General features: G+C 33.9%; 2 protein-coding genes, 1 long non-coding RNA gene and 1 pseudogene across 4 annotated transcripts; 1 reads left to right on the top strand and 3 right to left on the bottom strand.

Moving 5' to 3' along the window:
• Positions 1–389: 389 nt before the first annotated feature.
• Positions 390–4,511, bottom strand: LOC136203905 (E3 ubiquitin-protein ligase RSL1-like). Its single transcript, XM_065995129.1, has 4 exons — positions 3,940–4,511; positions 3,638–3,714; positions 1,641–1,707; positions 390–429 (listed from the first exon to the last, which is right to left on the bottom strand). Exons 1-4 carry the CDS (start codon positions 4,509–4,511, stop codon positions 390–392), a joined length of 756 nt encoding a protein of 251 aa, XP_065851201.1.
• Positions 4,512–8,084: 3,573 nt separating this feature from the next.
• On the bottom strand, positions 8,085–9,438 carry LOC136203767 (uncharacterized). The gene is made up of 2 exons (XM_065994989.1): positions 9,382–9,438; positions 8,085–9,037 (listed from the first exon to the last, which is right to left on the bottom strand). The coding sequence occupies exons 1-2, from the start codon at positions 9,394–9,396 to the stop codon at positions 8,195–8,197; spliced, it is 858 nt and encodes a 285-aa protein (XP_065851061.1). The 5' UTR covers positions 9,397–9,438; the 3' UTR covers positions 8,085–8,194.
• Positions 9,439–17,373: 7,935 nt separating this feature from the next.
• LOC136203669 (uncharacterized) lies at positions 17,374–24,642 on the top strand. 2 transcript variants are annotated; one of them, XR_010674939.1, is made up of 4 exons: positions 17,374–17,720; positions 22,539–22,662; positions 23,300–23,500; positions 24,358–24,642. It is a non-coding gene; the product is annotated as an uncharacterized lncRNA (long non-coding RNA). The 2 variants fall into 2 exon arrangements; XR_010674940.1 differs by lacking the exon at positions 23,300–23,500 and having other exon boundaries at positions 17,377–17,720.
• On the bottom strand, positions 17,730–21,280 carry LOC136202649 (BAG family molecular chaperone regulator 6-like; annotated as a pseudogene).
• Positions 24,643–24,951: the final 309 nt, after the last annotated feature.

Genomic DNA, 24,951 nt, shown 5'->3' with positions numbered 1-24,951 from the left:
GGCCTCAACGGGCACGACAGCCGCCATTTTATTTGAAGGATTATCACCTGGCCTTGGTAAAAGGCTCTGCTTTGCCTTGCCCCACGAATTCCCCGCATGGCCTCTCAAAGTACCTTTCTTATGAAAGGTTATCCCCCACCAAGTGCCTCTTTTCCATTAATCTTACATGCCACCGAGAACCTGCAAACTACACAGAAGCCAAATCAGATGAGAACTGGCAACAGGCCATGCAAAGGGAGCTTAATGCCTTAGAAGAAAATCGCACATGAGATCTAACAACATTACCTGCGGGTAAGAGGCCTATCGGATGCCGATGGGTGTACAAGATCAAGCACAAAGCCGATGAGAGCATTGCCCGTTACAAAGCCCACCTCGTAGCCAAAGGCTATTCACAGCAAGAAGGGGTCGACTTTAACGCTACCTTTGCACCTGTAGCAAAATTCACAACTATTAGAGTAATATTGGCAATTGCAGTCTCAAAAGATTGGCACATACAAGAGCTGGACATAGATAATGCCTACTTACACGGGGAACTCAATGAGGAAGTTTACATGCAGTTGCCTCCCGCGGTGAGCTCAAACGGTTCATAGCAAGTCTGCAGACTTAACAAGTCACTCTATGGTCTCCGACAAGCAGGCCGCCAATGGAATGCCAAGCTTACATCCACCGTCCGACACATGGGGTTCACTCAGTCCTTTACCGACCCATCTTTATTCACCAAGCACGAAGGTGACCACATTATAGCCTTACTATTTTATGTCGATGATGTTATTTTGACAGGGAGCAACATGTAAACAATCAATATGACAAAACAACATCTCGACAAATCCTTTAGCATCAAAGACCTCGGAAATCTCCATTACTTCCTTGGTTTCGAGTTCGCTCGCAACAAACAGGGCATTCACATGTCACAAAGAAAGTATATGTTAGAACTTTTACAAGAAATGGATTTTCTAGACTGTAAACCAGCATCCTCACCAGCACTACCAAACCACAAACCACCCCCAAACACAAATATCATCACCGATATCACATCCTACAGAAAAATTATAGGCAAACTATTGTACCTCACGAATACAAGACCAGACATCTCATACATCGTAAATCAACTCTCACAGCACCTCACCCAGCCAAATACCAATGATCAAAACAGAGTTCACAGAATACTACGGTACCTTAAGGGGACGGTCGGCTTAAGCCTCTTTTTTCCTGCATGCAACGATTTACAGCTCCAAGCCTTCACCGACTTCGACTGGGCCACCTGCCCGGAAACCCGCAAATCCATCACTGGTTATGCCGTCTTCCTCGACACTTCCCTTATCTCATGGAGATCGAAGAAACAGAACACTGTTTCCCGCTCGTCCTCCGAAGCCGAGTACCGAGCCATGGCGTCCACCTCTTGTGAGATTCATTGGGTCCGAAATCTCCTCAAAGATCTCCGACCAAGGCCTCTCTCCTCTTCTGCGATAACACCTCCGCCATGCACATCGCGCAAAACCCAGTTTTCCACGAGTGCACAAAGCACATCGACATCGATTGCCATATGATCCGTGAACTAGTTCGGGCTGACCTCATCCGTCTCATGCCGATCTCCACAGCTCTACAACTCGCAGACCTTTTCATAAAGGTCCAACACTCACCGTATCTCCATTTTCTCCTTGACAAACTCGGCTTGAAGAATCCCTATCAAATCTAGTTTGAAGGAGGCTATTACAGTAATAAGAAACAGAGAAAGCTCTTGATGAAAATAGGGAAGATGAAGTTTCAGTATTTGCATGTTGATGGAAGACGAAATGGAGAAGAAGAAGAGGAGACCTTTGGCTATTCTTGAAGAGTTTCTCGATAAGTAAGATATCAATCAAGTACAACAGTTCACAAGACTTAATAATTGCCCAAGGGTTATTTTAGTCTTTGTACAATGACCCAAGGGCAATATAGTCTTAACACAACAATAGAGGATTCTAAAAGAGCACCACCTGTTCTATCATAGGATCAACCACACTCAATTGTTCCCTTAGATCATCACCACCATTCATCACAATGATCATGGTGAATGGCTATGATTAAGCCACTTGTCCTATTTCCTTGCTCATTAAGTTTGATTGAATAGCAAGCCTACATTAGAATATAAATGTAATAGTTAGATTATCTTTCATTTTTAATGAGAAATACAAGAAGTTAATATTTCTTACCTCATTCACTTTAATAAAGCACTTAAAATGTCAATAAAAAATGGTCAATGACTAGAAAAATACTAATAAAACACCTAAAAGATGTTTGGGAAATATTTCTCCACTTTGAGGATAAAATAATTGAAATTAAATCAATACATGAGAGAAATAAGTCCTATATAGACACCTTTGGTAGATAGATTAAAATGAATTAGAGAAGAATAATGAGATGAAGACATAGATTATGGAAAAAGAGTGAGTTAAAAGACTCCGCATAGAGAAAAAAAGACTCAAAGGAAGATCCTTAGAGAAAGAAGACTCAAATGAAGATTTTTTATAATAGAAAAGTTTTAGACTACAAATTGAAAAGACAATAACTATGAAACAGTTTGGTTTTTATTTTGTACTTCAAGCGCAGAAACGGATCGGAACAGGTGAAGTCACCAGACGAAGAGTTGCTTGGGTTCGATGGCATTTACTGGAGTCGTCATGGATTAAAGTTAACACTGACGGTGTAAGTAAAGGGAATTTAGGCTTAGCATCCGCAGGGGGTTTAATTAGGGATGAGCACGGTCATTGGAGATGGGTTTTTTTGGTAAATCTTGGTGTGTGCACGACAATTTTAGCCGAATTATAGGAATTGTTTTTTGGTATGAAATTAGCATGGGAAAGAGGGTATAAAAAGGTACACATGGAGCTGGACTCTCTAACGGTTCTGGCAATGATGAAGGAAGAAACCAACTGATACCACCCGCTTGCTTGGCTTCTCTTACAGTGTCAGGAATACAAAAATCGGGACTGGGAGCTGAAATTAGAGCATTCGCTTCGAGAAGGGTATCAGGCTGCTGACTGGATGACGAATTTCGCAGGATCATTTCCGATGGGTCATCATGAGTGTGATGTGCCTCCTGTAGGCCCCCAGTGTATTCTTCGAGAGGATCGGATGGGCCGACACTCGCTTAGAATAGGTTGATTTGTTTTTGTTTTGTTCTCGGGTTTTAGGCCCTCATTCGATTACCAAAAAAAAAGTATTTAATTAAGAATGATAAATTTGTTGATAACTATTTTCAAAGAAAATCAACTAACAACTATACACAATAGAAAAGTACACATTAAGTTATCAACTAAGAATTGCTATTTGCTCTTTATTTGTATTATGTCTTTTAACTCTTAAACATATTTTTGTTGAAGACATGAAGCAATCCAACATAATTATGATATTTTACTATCATTTTAAGGAAGGAACTTGTGGAAACAATATTAACTAAGCAAAGGCATTCCAAACCCTATCAATACAGCTTTAGATTGGAGATATACGAGCATTAGCACATATACTTACACATTCAGTTTCATATAAATAGAATTATATCTTAAGTTAGATATAAAGGCAGGCAGTTCTATTTTCTTCATTAGCCACAAAATCCATTCATGTGGGTTCCCATATATATATATTTCTATCTAAGTACTCTTGCAGATATCACATCTGTGGGAAGTAGTGCTTATTTTTTCAGATCCACATGAATAACAGAAAGATGCTCCACACCTGACACAACAAATTTAATTTCACTATTACCAATTGTTAGGATTACAGGATCATATAATAAAAATAAAAATCTATCTATCAAACTCTCTGAGATCTGAATAATGCAATATCATAGATATTTGATTATATGTTTTAAATAAAGATGATAAGAAATTGCAAGTAAAAGAACATGAAATTCACTAGAACACAGCAACTCATCAAAGAACAGAAGATTAAAAAAGTTACCTGCATTTCATATATCTGCAACCAGCAATTCTCTCAACAAAGATCCTACATCTAGGGCACCTCCTCCATTTCTTGTTTCCTGCTAGCTTCAACAGCATCATATCTTCCTTCTCCCTCTCATCCTTATGCAATTTCTGAAACTCCGAACACTCAATCTCCGCATGCCAAGGGACTTTACATTGTGCACAAAACAATCTCCTGCAATTAGGGCACTCAGATTCCCTTACAATCTCGCTTCCATCATCAACTAACATCATTGAACAATCCTTATAAGGGCAGTAAAATTTTTGAGACCCAAGAATTAAGGCTTCACACAAAGCATTGCCCCACCTATCAAACACTTCCGGAGGTAGAATCGAACGACAATCCTGGGGTTCTAATAAGCCAGAACAATTTGGAACTGGACATGAAATTTTGGATATATTCTCTTGTAATTTCGACCCTATGTAATTGGCCGTACAATCCTTACAGTAAGAATGAGTGCAACCTTTGATGGAAAAGGACTCATCTTTAGGCTTAGGATCATAGCATATTTCACAGAGGAATTCCGGTTTTGGCTTCTTTCGGTTCATCTGTAGTTTTGGGAAAATAGGGATGTGTTCCGATTCCGAAATGGAGTCCAATTGCATCTATTTCATCCCAATTCTGGAAGCGCAGAAGTCCCTTTTGGATGTAAGTGAAAGAAAGACTCTTCAGTGACACTAGCCATTAATTTCATCTTGTTTTCACAACTTGTTTGGGTTCTCGAAGTAAATACAAAACATACTGTATGTATATAAGTTAAAATGGCATAGAATTAGAAGAAGTAATGAAAATGAGATTTAAGTATAATGACACATACTATGTTGAGTAATAAATAGTCTTTTGGGATAATCACATTTTTTTTGTAAGTATTAAAATTAGGGTTAATTAAAAAAAGAAAAATCTTCTAATTTTACGAATCAGTCATTGTGGTAATTTTCGTCGCAAAAAAAGACCAAGGTTTGCTCTGTTAGTAAAATCGCGGAAAGAGTCCTAACTCCATCTAATGTGATGAGTACATGACATATTTAGGGGGGGTGGTGTAACAACACAAAATTTTGGGATCTTATTTTCAATTGTTAAAGTATTATAGAGATTTAGAGTACTATAGAAATGGATATTGCATGTGGTACCATGTGGAGAGTTGGGGTATGAGGAAATAAAGGATGAAGGAAACATAGGGTATATGCTACACATGAACAAAAAAAAATGATGATTGGGACATATTATGAGGTCTCTATTGGTTGTGGACATGAGTGAATGGGTAAGAAATGTAGTAGTAGTTCAGATGAGGGTGAATTAGAATTAGAGGAGCTATGGTGGATGAGAACGAGGAGTTAGTTGATGATGTAGGGGATGATGTAAACGAGGAGTTAGTTGATGATGTAAATGACAATGTAGGTGAAGTTGGTGATGATATCTCAATCCCAAATCCTTATCCATTTATTTTTTGGCCTAGCCCCTTCTCAGCCCCTTAAACTTGTAACTTTTTTTCATTTAGCCACCTAAACTTAGAGTGTTCCCATTTAGCCGCTTAAACTCAACAAATGAGACACATTTAGCCCTTATAACCCTACATGGCACTTACGTGTCACTTGTTGCCTTCCCAGCCCCTTAAACTTGTAACTTTTTTTTCATTTAGCCACTATAACGGTAAAATTTCACCACTTAAAGTATCACGAAAACCCTCAAATTCGGAAAGATTGTTTTATGGATGTCCAAATTATGGGGTTAGTTGTTTAATAACTTAATTGGTTATGATAAATTAATAACTGCATTTGACGAATTGCTAATTTTTTAAATTTTGATTTGGAAAAAGAGGTCAAAAGAGTTACAATATTTGAGTTTAAGTGGCTAAATGGGAAGACCTAAAGTTAAAGTGGCTAAATGAAAAAAAGTTACAAGTTTAAGGGGTTGGGAAGGGGTTAGGCCTTGAATTTAAGTGGCTAAATGGGAAGACCTAAAGTTAAAGTGGCTAAATGAAAAAAAGTTACAAGTTTAAGGGGCTAAGAAGGGGTTAGGCCTTTATTTTTTAATTACATGTATCATTTCCATTATCCTAACGGGTATATGTTTTACATTCTATACCCGTCCCATTTAATTCACAGGTACCCTTACCCGTTAAAAATCAATAAATAAAACAAAAAAATATTACAAATTTAACAAAGTATAAATTTAATAAATCATCCATCTAAAAATTGAACAAATGAAACCTTAATCAATAAAAATAAAGTAGTTTAGTGGTATCAATTAATGGTCGAAAAACAAAAGGTTGATGTTCAAATCTCACATCTTACATCTAAAGCACAATAATATTTTTTAATATATAAAAAAGTTATGACGGGTACCGGGTACCCTAAGGGGTCTTCCCATATCCTTCTCATTACCCTAACGGGTAATGGGTACCTGCGGATAGAGTACCCGTTGCCACCCCTAATGTGGGGGATATAATGTGGAACAACATCAAAATGCACAATCTAATGAATTTGAAAATCAATCTCATAATGAACCAATTTATGAAACACATAAATATACATTTTATTTTTATTTCCAAAAATCAGTTTAATTTTTTGGTTTTATTTGTTGTGATAGCAACTTCCATAGTTGTTTCTATTTGATATATGATCCTATTCCGGTTATAAATAGAGGTGAGCATCGATTCGATTAACAAACCGAACTTATAACTTCTACACATGGTTCATGTTAATCTATACATATATTGTATCTTGGAAGATGATAATACATTGCAACTAAATTTATCCTAAAGAAACTCATATAATCAGGTTTCACATTACTCCATTCTATTTTCGATTCGTAAAAAAATTTAAATGTTTCTGTAATTTCTATTAATTTCTTGTATTTTCAGTTTTATTATATTTTCTTACTTTTTTTTTAACATATTTTTCTACTTTTAATTATTGTATTCTATTTAGGGGTGTGCAAAAACCGAACCGGACTGAAATAACCGACTGGACCGATACATTTTGATTTTTCGGTTTATTAGGTTCGGTTTTGTTTTTTTAATATTTCGGCAATTTCGGTCGATTCGGTTTTTAAATCAAAATTACCGAATTAATCGAACCGACCGAAATAAATTAATTTTAGTTAGAAATTATATTTATTATTACATAGTTTATGTACTCGTTTACTTTTTTTTTGGTAGAATTATGTACTCGTTTACTAATTCTAATATAATAAGTTAATTTTAGAATTACTTTTTGCTAATAATAAATAAGTTGTTTTAGAATAATAAGTTTCTTTCGGTTAATAAGTAATAAGAATTGTTAACAGTTGGTTTTTTTTAATTCCATTCATTTTTTAACAACATCTCACACACAGCTAAAGTGAAAATACAAAACAAAAGCATAAAAAGACATCATTTTCTTGTTAATATAATACTATACTAATACTCCGATCAAAACTTTAATTAAATATTTATTTGTTTTTGTAAAAATTAAATCCCACTATTATTCTCTTCATCTCTCACTCAAAACCACTATTTCTTATTTTACTTTTGTTGATAACACACTTTCATAAATATTTTCATACAAAAGAAAAAATTAAACGAAAAAAAGAAAAAAACCAAATAACCGAACCGAATAACCGAACTGACCGAATTATTCGGTTCGGTTATTTATTGTTATTAGGTTAGGTTCAGTTTTTATTTTTAGAGCTATTCGGATTTCGGTTATTTTGGTTCGGTTTTTAGACAGAACCGACCGATGAACACCCCTACTTCATTGGTTTTTTAATTAATAATTACTAACACATTCTACAATCATATATATTTCACGACAATGGTTAAATAGTCACATGATGTTATGGACGTGTATGGTACGTAAACTGCTATTACTCTGCTACATCAATTTGAGTGAACTTGATTATATTAATACGATAGTTAATTCATCGGAAATTGAAAAACTCAAAGTTCTAAACGTGACATAAGAATGGTGTTATGGACGTGTATTCAAATGTAAGCTGCTATTACTTCACTACATCAATTTTAGTGAACCCGATTATATTAATATGATAGTTAATTTCTCGAAAATTGAAAAACTCAAAGTTCTAAATGTGACATAAGAGGATTTTGTTGCAATTAAATTGTGACCTAATAAGATGTAATGTAATATGCAATACTAAATTAAATAAAAACAAACACAAAACATGTTTCCGAACAACTAAAATTGTTTAATTCCATAAATAAGCAAATTACATCATAAATATGAAGAGACATTCAAATCATTTCTAGTTGATTTTTAGCATTATTTATACATATTTTTGCTTTCTCTAGACGCTCAATATTTGCTGTAATATTGCTCCGAGTTTGTTCAGCAATAGAAGCAAGTGTGTTTAATTCAACCTCAAGTGCCGCAGTTGCTTCCATTTTCTCTGCTTTCTTATCTACTAGATTTACGAAATACATTTTCCGTCGTTTGAGTTCTAATTCATACTTTTCTAACAACTTTTTGGTATCTCCAATACGAGCTTGGAGAGGAAGCATGTAAATTTGGGCCTGAACTAACTCAATCTCAAGATCAAAAACAACAGTTTTAGCTTCAATTGATTGGCTAACAAGTTGATCATAGTGAGATACCAATTCTTCAGATTGCTTCCATTTATTCAGCTCCTGGTCTGCAGCATGCAATTCTAAACAATGGCCAATGTAGGCGCGGACATTGTTATAGAAAGCTAGGTATTCAGCGTTGAGGCCTTGGAGAAACCCAAAGATGTTGTTTGCTTGAGTTATTATGAGGCCTATATCACTTGGATTTGCCATTAATAAGAATGACTTGAGTGCGTTCTTCACTGAAAGAATTAAAGGTGTATCAACCTCAATTGCATCTTCTGTCAATTGAGGTGGTTTAGACAGTGTATACACCATGTTTTCTGAACGAAACGAAATATCATCAGCGGCTTCGTCAATAGTAGCACCATTTCCATTCAAATCTCCTTCATCGTCAGTGACCTCACTCTTGGGTACTGTCACAGTATTCGAATTAATCTCCACTCCTTTAATTCTGATTTTAATGGCTGGTCCGCTACCACTCCGAAGCAATTCCTTTCTCTTTCGTTTATCCTGAGAAAAAACAACAATAAGCAATTGAAATAATAATAATCCATTAACAGCCAAAATTTAATGGAAAAAAATGGAGTTATGGAATCCGAGGCGAAACAGGTGAAAGAAATGTTATCAGGATCAGGAAACAAGAAGTAATAATCAGAATTAGATCTGATGGTGAAGAAAATAGACGAAGAACATGAAAATTTCTTAAGCAGAATTTCGAAAAATCTGAGATGAAGTTCAATCAGATCTTGTCATCAACGAGTCTAATTAAATAAGAACACAACGATTGTTTCAAAAAAAAAAAAAAAACACAACGATCAAATTGTATAACAGGATAAATGATTAAGAAAGCTTACCGAAGAATCATCCATGGGTTTTGTGGATTCGCTCCTAAATCCAGGGGAGAGATCTTGGTTCCTCTCCATATCTTGAGAATTCCTTTGTATTGCAGCCAAACAGAAAGATTAGCAGAATATATAGTAGTTGGATACCCAAAACCTTCCCTTAAACCCCAAAGATAATACCCAAAATACCCTCCAAACCATTGACCAAAAAACTAACTTCTGCTCTTGCCAGCTCAGCCTCACCTCAACTAAGCTGTCATTTACTACTGTTGTTTCCACTCTCTACTGTGCATTCCAAAACATTGTTGTTCTTACTTCAAAAAAAAAAAAACATTGTTGTTCTTGATTTGTACACTGTTTTTTTATTTTTATTATTATAAATGAGTTCCAAATTTTCTATTATGGTTTTCACTTTTTTTAACATATGAAACTGTAAACTTTTACCATATCAAACAAAGATCAAGATTTACATCAAATAGCCTTTCCACATGACTATTGATAATACACAAAATTTTAATTTTATAGTACTATCAGAAAAAATTAATTAGTAAATTTTTAATTTTACAGTCAACACATGTTGGCCCTGTATGGTAAAGAGCGTTTTGTGATAAAAAGAGCGGTTTTGACCAACTTTAGCGGTTTGACCACTGAAACCGCTGATTGAAGTGTTTGGTGGAGAGAGGTTTAGGAGAGAGTTTTGGGATGAAAACGCTAATTTAGAAAAAGCTCATTTTAGGAGCTTTTTCAATTAGCGTTTTGCAATATTAAAATTAATGGACTTCTTTAACCCTAATTATTTTAAATATATTTTTATGTATTAAAAAAAGAAATGCCCTTATTTGTCTTTTTGCATAAACCGCTATTATCAATCAGCTAATTTTTACCAAACAGGTCTACACAAACAGCTAGTCAAATCAGCTAATGTAATCAGCTAATAGCTAACAGCTAATGTAATCAGCTAACAGCTAATTCCCAAACAGGGCCATTATGGTTAAACATTTCATATGATATGATAATAATGAGTAAAAGTGATTTTGGTAAAAAATATATGACTGTTGATAATAATTAGGGGTGCACAAAAAATCTGTAAAACCGAAAAACCAAACAGAAACCAAACCGAAAATAAGGTTAACCGAAATCAATGGATTAGTGTACGGTTTTTAATTTTAAAAATAATGGTTAATGGTTAATGGTTACGGTTACGGTTTTTGTATTTCAAAAGCCGTGGTTAACCGAAACCGACCGAATATCAATTAAATATTAAAAACATCTAAAATATATATTTATTTGTATTTATAGATAATTGTATATTATCACACTTAGAAAAAAAATACAAGGTCAATGATAAAAAAAATTTAATAAGAAACACTAATTATTTTCGATGAAAGACTCAACTCATACTACCAATTTGTCACAAATTAGATAATTAGTGAAATTAATATATCTGAATCAGGCTTAGTTGGTAAATCACGAAGAATAATAATTCTAGTCCAAAAAATAAACACAGTAATTTGATGTTGTATAGAGTTGTTGTAAGTTAAAATTTAAGGGTCTGTTTGGTTTACCTGTTGTTACAGTTTTCTATTTCTTGTTGTTGTTGGAAAAGTAGAGATTTTCTGCATTTGGAAAAATAGAGATTTTATACTTTTCGAAAAAGCTACTTTTCAGGTATAAAAGTCAAATAGTGTTTCCCTAACCAAACACCTAAAATTCTCATTTTTAATATGAAAAGATAAACACAAAGTGAAAATTGAGTAAACAAAAAACTCCCGATGTGTCCAAGCCATAGTCTATAGTCCACACAGACACAATGCACTGTTAATTTCTTCAATTCGTCATTGACCCACCATTCCGCTCACAATAAAAATTAGAATTCTCTTATTATTTTTATTTATTAATGATTAGAAACCGAAATAAAATGTTAACCAGCCGAAATAATTGGTTAACCGGTTAGTGGTTAATCGAATTTAGTGGACTAGTGTACGGTTAGCATTTTTTAAAAAACGATTAAATGGTTAACCGACCGAATTAACCTTAATGGAATGGTTAACCGACCACGTGCATCCACTAAAAAGTGATTTTGGTAAAAAAATATCTGATAATTTTTTAAGTCTTCAATGGAGAAGCTTAATGGATTTCTCTAATTTCTAAGGGGCGGGTAATGAACCCGGATCTAATCAATAAATTTAGGAGTAAATTTTAAATAAAACCCCTGTGGTTTCACTATTTTTCAGATAAAGGACTGTGGTTTATTTTTTGTCAAAACAAGGATTGATGTTTTCAACTTTAGCAAAATAAGGACTTTTTCGATTGATACTATTAAAATCACCCTTGACGACTTCAAAAATGACATATTTTAAGAACTACTAATATTCTAAGCAACTTTAATTCTTCAACTTTTTTATTTTGAGATTATTTAGCAAATAGAGAGAAAGTTAATGTTTAGAGAGAGAAAGTTCCAAAAAATATGATTTTAGAAAATCGAAAATGTAGTTCCATAGAAAATATGACATTGAACAACTTTAATTCATGAAAATTTTCATTTTCAGGTTGTTAAAGATGGTTTTAATAGCATTAATCCAAGTGCGAAACCTTAATCCTTGTTTTGACAAAAAGTAAACCACAGTCCTTTATTTGAAAATTAGTGAAACCACATGGGTTTTATTTAAAATTTACCTTAAATTTAATATGTATATGCAAGTGAAACCAGGTCATGCTAATCAGTTCATACATATTCATGCATAACTTGTTAATCTAACTTGTGCATATATATCATATTCATGCCTAACTTATTGAGTTCATACACAACCTTTTATTAGTCAGTTCATACCAATATTCATACAAGCTTCATGCACATATATTCAATCACATATATATACTCAATAAGTTAAAGAAATCTTCTCATGTTATAAGCATGAACTGATTAACCATCTCTCCAATCAATCTTCCTATGTACATAAACATTCTTATTATCCCTGCAAATATTATATTCAAATAAAAAGGAAATCAGATCAGTTCATAATCCCGAATGTTAATTTATATTTGCAAATAAAAAAAAGCAAGATTTACCTTTCTTAGCATCACCTGCAATAGCATCACTAAGCATATTGCCCACCTGTAAGATGAAAACCCACCCTTTTCATTAGTGAATCTCACAATGAATACAGTAAAATCAGTGTATCTAAGCGAGAGATCTAATCTTTTCAATGGTAAGTCTGAAAATTGATAGATCCTTATTCCGGCACCTGAAATCCACATCCACAAGAATAAATGAGGAAAATAAGATTAAGAAACAATAGAACTCTAATACATCGAGGAACTAAGTAAATATGGCTTACCACTACCGTGTTTCGATCTCATTCCCAATGATTTGGAATGTAGGAAGCAACCATGGAGATAGCCAAAGAGAGGGGTGAGAGAGATGAAGCCTGAGCTGAAGGCGAAACCTAATTTATTCTCTAGGTTATGGTTTTATCGTAAGGCCATATGTGAATTGAGCGTGTTTACAGTTAAGCTTTTCAGATGATATAATTTAAATATACTGTCACGAAAAAATTCAGATGACACGAAAACAAATGTTTGTCATATATCTTATGTCATGTGAAAGGGAAAATGGCAAAGTGTTGTGTTTCAGGTCATTTCCTCTATGGAGATATTAAGGTCAACTCTTGTGATCTGAACACACTGTTGTTTGAATTTGTCAATGTATTCCCTCAAGGGCTGATCTTCTCCTTGTACGAGGTCATACAATCTCCAACATACAATCACTGTGGGATGCATCCGGTAAATTTTGCATAAATTTCGCGGCTCAGCTGCTCCCATCCGTCAACTGATCTAGTTTGGAGGGACTGAAATTAATCGAATGTTGGGCCTTTGAGGGTTGTGGAAAAGACTCTACAAATAATCCCTTCGTTGGTGTCACAAACATCCATTAGCTCTTTGTATTATCGCACATAGGCTTCAGGATTACCTTCACCTTTATATTATGTTAATATGGGAGCTTTGAACCTTCTGTCTTTCTGATAACTGAGGATCCATGCAGTGAATCGTGAATCCCTGTTAGTGGGTCTTTGCTTGTTAATCAAATATCCTAGTTGCTCCAAAGTTTCCAATACCCGTTGGCGTATCTCATCTTTCATGCCTCTATCCCCACGTTATGGATGGGTGAAATATTAAGTTCCGCCACTTCTAAATCAATCCACCAAAGGTTGTCAAGGATTCCCCGTGAGGATTTGGGTGATCCCTATGTTGGGGTATTCTTTGTCCAGAAACTGGATCAAACTGCCATTGCTCTCTTGGTACCTCAAGTCTGCCTGGTTCTAAAAAAAAGGACTCATCGAGGGTTTTTTCCTTTGTGAGTGATAATCGTGGGGTTCACGTTGTGAGTTGTGGGAGGATTTGATGCCCAAGGTGGCATGAAGGAGCTATGATCCACAAATGAGCCTATAATTGAACCATCTTGTAGGACCGTAGGTGTAATAAGTGGTACGATTTTCCCACACTCTTGGGTTGGTACTTTTGGATCCATTGAGCATATTTCCTCTTGGGATATTATCTGTCGCTGACCGTGTTCAATCGTTGGCGCATCTGAAATGTTTCTTAACGTTTGCATCACGCGATCACTAGATTCTTAGTCAAGTGAGTTACTACTGCTATTCTGAGATCATATAAGAACGATTGGGGTGATGAATCCCCTTTATCCTGTATTTGTATGACGGGATCATTAATGCAATAAGGTGAAATTGGTCTACCTTGGGTGCCCGTGTTTGGGGTAACTCCTATAGTGGTGTTTCCATCAGTGACCCTAGTAGTGGGTGGTATTCCATCTGTGGCCATATTTGCTCATGAAAACTCTAAATATCTGAGAGTTCCACCTTCACCACACTAGTTGATAACTTGTGAAATCTCCTTGACCGGAATCCCTTCCCAGTAAGGTGTCGTTGAGATCGACGGGGGACACTCTGATGTCAAAGTTAGTATAGTATTTGAGAATGTAATAAGAATAATCTCAAAAGTGCTCTAGAGCTAATAAGTGTACCTTTGATCCCAGGAAATTGTGGTATTTATATAGGTTTCTGTAACCTATAGCATTGATGGCAGTGAAGATGAATAGTTGTGCCTTTATTGTTCATTTAATGTTATTTACTAACGGTGTAATTACCTTCAAGAGGCGTTGTGAGCACGAACTTTTTCCGACCCTGGTGATGAATCTATGTTACACTCTTGCTAACAATTTGTGTAGATGGGCTCCACACGTCACGTTGTGCGGGATGCGAGCTAAGACATGGACCCCGTTGTTTCTATGTTTCTTAGCTTATTTTATTTCGTTTTTATCAAAGTCAATAAGTTTAATCTTTCTAAGATTTAAAAAGTTCCCGCCTGACACGTAGGTCACTGATCGGTTACAAGGTCCCTGATCGGCGACCATGAACGGTTTTCGGGTGGCTTCTAAGCAGTTTTTTTTGCAGTTTTGAGAGGTTTCTCCACTATTTAAGTGGAAATAAACCGACATAACTGGGGGACAACAGTTTTTATCCAAAAAAGAAACAAATTTGGTGAAAAAGAGAGATATTCAAGCGAAACTACTTGAAAGTGAGTGAAACTACACAAAATTGCGTGAAAAAAGAGTGATTTACACTATTTTACACCAAATTAGCCCTTTTTGAATGTTCCTACACCCAAATGAAACACTATTTCAAGTTATATAGTAGAGAAAACACGTTTATCACAATTGTTTCTCGTTATTAGTCGATTCTGAAGTCACTACACTTCCAGAATTTATAGTTTGGGTTCAAAATCAATCATTTACTGGTGAATTTCGGTTCATACACAGAATTCCACTTTCTGATCCAATTAATCTTTTGTTGCATGGGTCCAAGTTACTGCTCAAGTCTCAATCGCGTGTTCATCAGTCTACCATATGTAATAAACTGGAAAAGTGCTTTAGAGGTAACTTTTGAAGAGATTTAAAAGCATATCCCTACTGCTTGCAATTTATTTATTTCATCTCTGTATCTTTCTATTCTTGTTTTGGGTTTTGACACGTAAAATAGGGGGTCTGTCCGTAGGACAGTCACCGATCGGGGACCCCTGTCACCGACCGGGCACCATGTGTTAGATCAGTGACAGGGCAGACAGACAAGCCCATGTTTTTATGTCCGGGTAGTTTAGTTTCGTTTCAGTAAATTTATTAGCTTATTATTTCTGTTAAATGGGGCTAAAATCAATTCCGGGATAAACGGGTATTTTCATCACTCAAATATTAAAACTGATTAGATGAATGAAGTAGGTTTTAGATATAATTGCATGTTGTTTGCTAGACTCTAGGATTAAATTACTCTTATTTGATTGAGTCCGGCGTTGTAGTTAAATCCGAAAGACGGGTCTCAATGTCCTGCAGCTAACGTTTAATGTCTTGCAGGTTTAATAGATTTTTTTTAGGGCTGGATCTGATGTAATAGGGCTATGTGTGCCATTTGTGTAATTGATGTAATAATTTTATATTTCCAGTATTTATTTATCGCTTTCGAACGTTAAACGATATTTAATTGAAACTGGATTAGAAATATTATGGTATTTTAATAAAGACAAGTCTACGTGTTTATTAATCAGACCCTTAAACCGTTTAAGTCACGAACCTAACTCTGAAGAGGTGGCATGTTGTGAGCCCGTGTGCTATCTAAACTTTTGACATGTTCCCGAACATTAAAACTTGGATGACGACTCTGAAATAATTAATCTAATCTTCAAACATGATAAAATGAGTTAGAAAAATAGTCAAAAGAATGCATACACCAAAAGGGACACGCTAAGGGTCATCTTTAAAACAGTAAGTGATGGTGGCATGTAAAACCAGAATCCCATTTGTCGAAATCCTTCACGAGAGTAGGGTAATCGGGTTTCGCGGCTGCTCACAGTGGCAACTCTGCGGGGGAAAAGTAAACGACTTAAACAACATACGGGTCTGGCGATTAATGAATCTAAAATTTTCTTTTATTAAAATATGTGTATTGCATGACTTCACTACACTTGCACGGTTTGCACCATTACCCTATCAGCCCTGTTTTGTCAATGTGTATATTCCATATGTTGATGGAAGCCTTGAGTGTACATGTTTGGAGCCAATAAACTCTTTCAAACCTCTATTCACCAAACACAACTATCAGAAGTTTGACTAGTCAAAACCGTTAAAGAAATTTAAACCTCTAATTTTACCAAATTTTTTTTTACCAAATAGAATTTTGGGCTAAATTGATCTTCCATGCCAACTTTGAGGACGAATTTCAACCTTTATTCAATAAAAAAACCATTAACTATTACTGTTGCAGGTTGTGCTTTACTTGGTAGTACTAATACAATAGTATAAAAGTATATTTAAGGATTTGAATAAATTAAGGAAGGGCAACAATGTAACAACATTATATTTCGGTCTTCTATTAAAAAAAGAGAAACAAAAAAACAATCGTTTGAGTTCAGACATACACTTTTGTTTTGTTGTTTAGGTTTTCTTTGACATAGATATATACATTTTATTTTGATTTCCAAAAAACAGTTTTAATTTTGGTTTTATTTGTTGTGATCCTACCATTATAAGAAAAAAGAGGTATTAGTAAGCAAAATTTTATAAGAGTATAAAAATCTCTTGATAAAAGTATATATAATAAGAGATAATTCTCTAATTATATTATTAATAAGCAAAATATTTTTTTGTTTGATTTTGTTAAATATACCTCTTATTAATTGATTTTAAATTAAAACCTTTATTGTGTTTATTTTGATAAAAAAAATAAAATCTCTTATTAATTGTAATGAAAATTTTTATCACTTATTAATTCTACTCATAACAATTAAATCCCTTATTAATTTGTTTTCAATTTTTTTTTCATTTCACCGCCAATATACATTGAGTATTTCCCTCCACAACTTTTTGGTAGTATCTACATTCCCTCCACAATTTTTTAATAATATCTACAGTATTCCCCCCACAATTTTTTTATTCCCGTAAAATCCTAGGTAAAATATTACTTTTACTTCTAACCTAGCTTTCTCTCTCCAACTTTTTGCTCTCTGAATTTCTCTCGTCTCTACTCTTTCGATGGAAAATTTCATTTGCCCTAAAACCCCCTTTATCAATCTCTGCAGATTTCTCAATCTTGTATAAGGATCACAAATTTAACTTGCAAAAACCCATTTCATCCACTTAGTCAATCTGGGATTCAAGCTTCTTTGTGCTGGAATCTTCTCAATCCGTACTCACCTGCTAACTGGTCCCGTAAACATCCATGGTGAACCACCAGGTCAACTCAACGGACATCACCTAAAGCTGGAGAAGTAGATAGTTCTTTGAGTAGGTACTTTTTCAACACTTATTGGCTATTTGTCTGTTTGGATTCCTAGTTTGTTGCTGTTTTTTTTTTTTTTTAATTTATTACCCAAACAATGGATGATATGCTAAAGCTAGAATTAGGTTGGTTCTTAATTTCTAACTCAGTATGACTGTCTATATTTTATGTTTTTTCCCCTGTGTATTTACATGACTTGAATTTTAGTTGGGTCTAGTTTTTTGTTTGCATAGTCTCTTCCTTTTGGTGCCATTTATTTTGGTGGTGAGACTTTGGTTTTGAAAATATGCCTTCAGAATCTTATTTGAGGTACTAGGTTATTTTAATTTGAATGATTTATTACCAAGTGAATGGAAGAGAACAAACGGAAGAAGTAGAGTAGTTATGCCACTTATATTACAAAATTCATTTGTTGTCCGAAAATTAGTACAACATAGTTGTGTTGTTATGGTTCTGAGTTCCAAGAAGAAGCAAAATTCTGCATTTCAGTTAGATTTCATTTTTTCTCAACAGTTTTGAATGGGGGATTGGAAGTGAGAGTTTAAATCCTAGTAATGTGGGTCCATTATCCTTCACACATTTGATAGGGACTTAGTCTTGCTTAATCATTGTTTATTTTTGTATTCTTATTGGGAGCAATTGGTAGTCGAAGTGATATTTCATGATTTTTGGTTCCATGTTATTCCAAATGATTGAAGATCTTGTTCTTGAAGTCATGTTTAATATGTCTATTCATTTTTTGTACTTCTATATGCTTAATTGTGTTTTAATAAAGCACCATGATTTGATTTGATAGTTTTTTTCGCTAAAAGTATAGTCATGGTTACTCCCTTGTATGATTGGTTATGTATTACAATACCTCCATCTGAGATGGATTGTTGTTTTTAAGTATTGACTTTTGGTTCTATTAATGCTTTGTGAGGCATCCAATGTTATGGTTTTCCCTTTTAAGAAATTTTGCTTGTCTAGATTGAACTAAAACCACCTAGTCATGCTAGGTAGGGAAACATTATATTGTTATTCTTTTCCAAGAAATTTGGTGTATCTAGATTGTATTGAAATTACATAGTCATCTAGCCATATAAGCACATGCTGCATTTGCTCAGTATATGTAATGTTACCTTCTAGACATGGTGATTGGCTTTGTAGTCATTGGTTTGTGCTGTTTGCAATTCAGTTTCACTAGACATTGAGATTTAGCTTTAGCCTTATGAAGTAATTCAAGTTTTGCAAGTGTTGGGATTACTCCAAATTTTTGCAGATTCAAACTCATGGCTGTTGGTTTGCAAATTGCAGTTTCCATGATTCTTTCTTTATTTTGTCTTTTTGTTTTTGGTTTCCTTCTCTTACATGCTATATCGTTGGTAAGTGTCCATTGCTTCATATACTCCCCATTTAATCCAGATTATGAGAGTGTAAGCTATGGCTTTCTGGAGTGATAAGCTCGTATATGATTGTTTGTACTATGTTTTCGTATTGACAACCTGACATGAATCATAAGTTTTTTTCTTATAATCATCTTTATGCATTTTTTCTTATCTTTTGTTTTCTATATCAATTTCAAATTATAATTTTTTCCAAGCAAAACTTCAGGTATGGTATACCAGTTCTGTTTTCAGAACTGCAGTTTAGGAGTTCTCCAGAAATGTGGTTTAGTTGTGTTAACAAATATAGGGTACTTGTTGTTGAACACGGCCTAAATAGTTAGCTTATCTTCGCCTTCAGAAACAGAGAAAGCATAGAAAAGAAGAGAGCTAAATATACACCTTTAATCTAATTTAAATCCCAACTTTTCAATTTATGCCTTTATCCTTGATCCACTTGCTGTGAATTTTTACTTACATATGCCTTAATAATATAGAGTTGATTTTGACAAGTAGATCAAGCTTCTCTTGCAGCATTATAAGTTCCCTTGCCAAGGACTTCCTGACCCTGAGACTTGGATGCAACCCCTGGATGGTGTCCAATTTCAGGAGGCGCATTATCATTTCTCCAATAACTATAGTTTGTTTGTCATATTTCTGGAGGTCCAGAGAAGACTCTAAACCATGAATCTTTTTTCTAAGCTCAACCGTATGCTCCTGGACTTCGGCAATTTGCTTCAATTTCTTCAATGGCTTCCATTTTCTCACTTGATAACCACGATAAACAGATTGAATGTGACAAGCAGCTTCATCAACTGATAGTTTCTTTGTCTCTTATTGCTGCATCCACGGATCTGCTTTCATCATTTGTCTCATGCTTTTCATTTGCTTTCTTAATTTTTTATTCATCAGAACTTCTAGTCCTTTTTCGCCTTGGTTAATGAATTTGACATCATTCTTTTCACTCTGCTATGTTGTTTGGTTACTTGAATCAACTGATGAACAAACAGGAATCCCCAATTTCCGAGTCATTCCTCAGCTTTTCATCCTTATTCTCATCCTTTTTCCTTTCAGCAACCTGTATTGCTGCTCCCTTGCTTTTCTTTTCTTCTGCCTCTTTGTTGCTGCTTAAAGTGTTTTCTTTGACTTCTGAATCCTGATAAGTCTGTACTTTGTGGTCTAATATAACTGGTAACTTGAGGGCTTCCTTTGTGCTCTCCTGTGACCTCCATATGCTCCCTGGAGGACTAGGAGACATTGAGCTCAAGCTGCTGCTCTTTTTGCGGGGTAAGGAATCAACTCTTAGGAAAACTAGAGGCAAATTTGACTTTGGAGGGGATGAAGAACCTATTCTTGCACCAGCTCTAGAAGATTTACCCATTCATGATCTCCTCTCTTTTTTGGAGAAACAGTTCTTCCTCTCCTTTCAGCACCTTCAGAATTCTCCCCTTCCTTAAATACCTCCATCTGTTTCACGGGAATGATTCACGGATTAGAACTTTTTACCTCCTTTATTTCAGAGGAATGCTTCTCTTATTAGTACTTTTTTTCCTCCAACTGTTTCACAGGAATGTTTCTCTGATTAGTACTTTTTTCCTTTAGCTCTGAATTAACCTGGTCACTGACATTCTCGTCGATTTCTCAAGCTTTACTCATGCCATGGCCATTATTAAGGAGTTTTATCGAAAAAACACTATTACTAGGAATTGGATCTTTGACAATGGTTGGAGAACCATGCATTCTTCCTTGCTCTTCCTTCTCATCTTCTTTTTGTTTATGATGAGGAGGGATCCAGATTATTGGAAATGGAAATTGTTGCATCCTTTCCTTATCCTGCTCATCTTGAGTTCTGCTCCCACCGTCAACTTGCAACAAAGGTTGAAGGCTTTTCATGTCAAGTGGAAACCAGTTATGTTGCTCTTTAGGTTTTTGTTCATTTGGCTTTACATTCTGAGGAGGCTTCATATCATGCGAAGATTTTTCCTGAGTTATTCCATCTGATTCCAAAGGCTTTTTGTGCTCTTTATTTTTCATATACTCAGGTGGCATCCACAAAACTGGATGTGAATAATTTTCCAATTGAAATGGAATCTTAGTGTGGCCAAAATTTAGGGACTAATTTTCTGATTTGAGGAGAATAGGAAGCTAATTGATTTTGGCTAACATTAATTAGAAATTTCAACTTTAGGTTTGGCTAACGACCATCTTAAGTAGGTTCAAATACTCATAAATAGAGAGAATAAATAGAGTGTACGTTCATTTGGAAATTTAAGAAGGTCAGCCAATTTCTTTCTTGTATCTCTTTGCCACGGCATCTACACCTGTCTTGTACAAGCCGGCTATTATGCTTTTATGATTTTTTTTTAAAATTATGCCTTCTGTTAAATATGCTTCATATGTGCTTATTACCTATGGACTTCAGAGTATATTACTGGAATGTTTAAACTTCAAAACCCTTTCATTATTATCATTCAGATAAATGAGTGGCGAATACATGACTAGTTTGCTGGGGTTGCTTGTTAAATTGAACATCTCACTCAATTTTTTTTTTATGTATATATACATGTTATGCAGGAGCTACGGCAGAAACAATTTAGTAATTAAATATAAACAAAACAACAAAAATGGTTCGATATGTTGCACAGAACATGAGCCACATTGCTATAAATTATATATTGATATATATGGATGGTTTTAAGTCTTGTTTACATAGGCAAGCATGTTGAATTTATGAACACAAGGAAGGGAAGAAGCTACACAAAGCAAATATTTATTTAAGGGATAAGGCACTATAATAGGCTTAAGGTTTTTGGGAAGTACCAATTTAGGCTCAACGTTCAAAATAGCACCAATATAGTTTTAACGTTTACAACATAATATCAATTTAGGCTTAACGTTTACAATATAGCATCAATTTAGGCCTCACTTAGAAAATATCACCAATATAGGCTTAACGTTTACAAAATAATACGAATTTAAGCTTAAGGTTTACAAAATTGATTAATTTAATATGACATTTAGCTTAAATTGTATATATTTTGTAAACGTTAAGCTTAAATTCGTATTATTTTGTAAACGTTAAGCCTATATATTGGTGTTATTCTAAATTGATACTATAGTGTAAACGTTAAGCCTAATTGATATTATGTTGTAAATGTTAAGCCTATATTGGTGCTATTTTGAACGTTGAGCCTAAATTGACACTTCCCCAAAAACCTTAGACTTATTTTGGTACCTTATCTCTTTATTTAATAGAATTCGATATAAATATATTTGATTCAACCCGTGTGTATAGCTAAGTGTCAAAACAAAAGAAATGTCCTTATATCTATGTCATGAATTTCTAGGAATTAAGGGTCAAATTATTCACTGGTTGCTGAATTTAAAAGATAATGATTTTAATAAAAGTGATATGATTAGTAATAAGGTTAAAGTTTGATAAGGTTGTTTTCTCCATCACTAGGACCTTCTAGATCATCTGGACCACTGCTCGGTCATCTCGATCCTCCGAATCTTAATTGAAACCAAATCTTGATTGATAGTCTAAATTCAAGCTGAGTAGGAGGACTTTGCTTCGTGGCTCTTAGGTATGGTATCCCGCTCTTCATCTTTAAGCTTTTTTTTTATCTCTTGCGTTCTATCAATTTCAAATTACTGAGTCTTTCCAAGAAAAACTTCAGGTATGGTATACCAGTTCTGTTTCAGAATTGTGGTATTAGAGTTTTCCAAAAATGTGGTTTAGATGTACTAACATATATAGGCTACTTGCTGCTCAGCAAGGCCTAACTATGAACTATTTGCTGCTTCTTTGATCTACTATATTAACATATATAGGCTACTTCTTTCTCTGTTTTGCTCTGTTAGCCCTATGGAAACTACGTAGATGTGCACACTGTCAATTTAAAGTTTAACATGGAATCATATTTAAACTTAATTTGAAAAAAATGTATCACTTTTAGTTTTCTTTCTGAAAATTAATTTTTTTATACATTTGAGTTGTGCAGTAATTTTTTAGAATTAGAATTTACAAATACTTAGAAACAGAATTAGAATTTAAACCTTAACAAAAACATATGAACAAATACTTATGCATTTTTCAATAGATTTCAGTTTGAGTTTCATTATTAGTTTTTGATATTGTTGATTGTTTTTGTTAATATAAATTTATAGATTTCACTATACTCTTTTGTTTAATTTTTTTAGTGTACTCTTTTGTTTATTTAGGTAAGCCATTTGCTACTAATTTTCTTTTGGTTATCAAAGAAAATAAGACCTAGCAAAGAGTGGATGAGTTTCTATAAAGACCGTTTAAATGAAAAATACAAAGTCGGTGTTCAAGAATCATCAGTTGCACCATCAACTACAAATACAGACCCTTATGAGATATGTGATCAGTTGCATTTCTCTATTTCTTTATCTAATTGTGTGAGTTTCAGATTGGAAATATTTATATTAAAATAACATGGACTTATATTGAAATTGGTAGTGTAAATTGAGACAAAAATAATTGTGCTTACTTTTTAGCTTGTTTGCTTATTTATTGCAACAATTGTGCTTATTTTTTATTAGTTTTTCTCAATGTGATTATCCTCAGAGTTCAGTTTAATACCAACAATCCTTCTGTTATGGTCCTAAGTTCTAGTCATAGGAAGGGTTAATTTTCTGGTTGATTGCTTTTCAACCTTTAGGACTTATTATGGCTAAAATGCAAGGGCTAGAAGCGATCCCTTAGATCGCTTGAAGTTAAGGACTCATTTAGAGAGAAGCCTTTAATCTCTTTAAGGACTTGCTCTTGATGAAAATACGGTTTGCATTTGTTTCGGAATAAATAATAGGCATTGACTAACTTAAATATAAAGTGCCATCTCTCTTGAGATAAACAGTAAACTAACACATGACAAACAGAAAGAGGGTTTTAAAAGTTTGAGGTTAAGGTTAGAAATCTCCAAAAAGGAGTAAATTAAGACATAAACAACTATAGCTTTTTTGGAATAAGCATATCAGCCATGTTTATGTGTTAAAAATTATAGTATTTTTTGGTAACTTTTTTGTTCAAAACTGGTGTGATTATTGCTAGTGGGGTATGTATTAACAAGTTTATACTTGGAGTACATTAGGAAATGACAGAGCTATATGTGAATATAGATGTGATGTTGCAACTCACTTTTCCATTGTTGTTTTTACTCATTTATAATGGGAAAAGTACAACACAGCTATACCGAAAATGCTATGACTCTTTACAGACTGACTCAACTTTATTCTTTTTTTGCTACTTCTTGCAGGGTATTTGACCGAACAACCTTTTGCTGCATGACCGAACAACTTTTTGGACATTAATTGAAATCATGTCTCAACTTTTTGTGAACATATTAGTTCAAGATAGAGATTAGAATTCCAAACTACTTTTTGGATATATTTTGTAAGGTAAATAGGCAATTGTTTCCATATTTTGATGAAACCAACCCTACAAACAATTTTTGTAAATGTACTAGAATTACATATATATTGTAATTCTTGAATAGTTCGTCTTTAAATCTTTTTATTATATGAAAGCTTTTTTTATTTAATTGTGTTTTGATGTTTGAATTCTAAAAATATGGATTTAAATGCTATTATATATGTTTTTTTTAATAAGAGGTCTTTTAATCATTATAAATATTCTTTATTAAGAGGTTTTTTTTATCATTATATATACATTTTAATAAGAGATTTTTTCATCATTAAAAATATATTTTAATCATTAAAAATATATTTTAATAAGAGAATTTTAACATTATAATTAGTTTGTAATAAGGGTTTTCATAATCCTTTTAAACAATTTTTAATAAGCGTATTTTGGGTTATTAACTAGTTTATAATAAACGGATATTTAATTA

The sequence above is a fragment of the Euphorbia lathyris genome, chromosome 8, assembly GCF_963576675.1.
Source record: "Euphorbia lathyris chromosome 8, ddEupLath1.1, whole genome shotgun sequence".
Classification (NCBI taxonomy): domain Eukaryota; kingdom Viridiplantae; phylum Streptophyta; class Magnoliopsida; order Malpighiales; family Euphorbiaceae; genus Euphorbia; species Euphorbia lathyris.
Note: the sequence above shows the minus strand (reverse complement) of the source record. Positions and strands in the feature narration are given on the sequence as shown.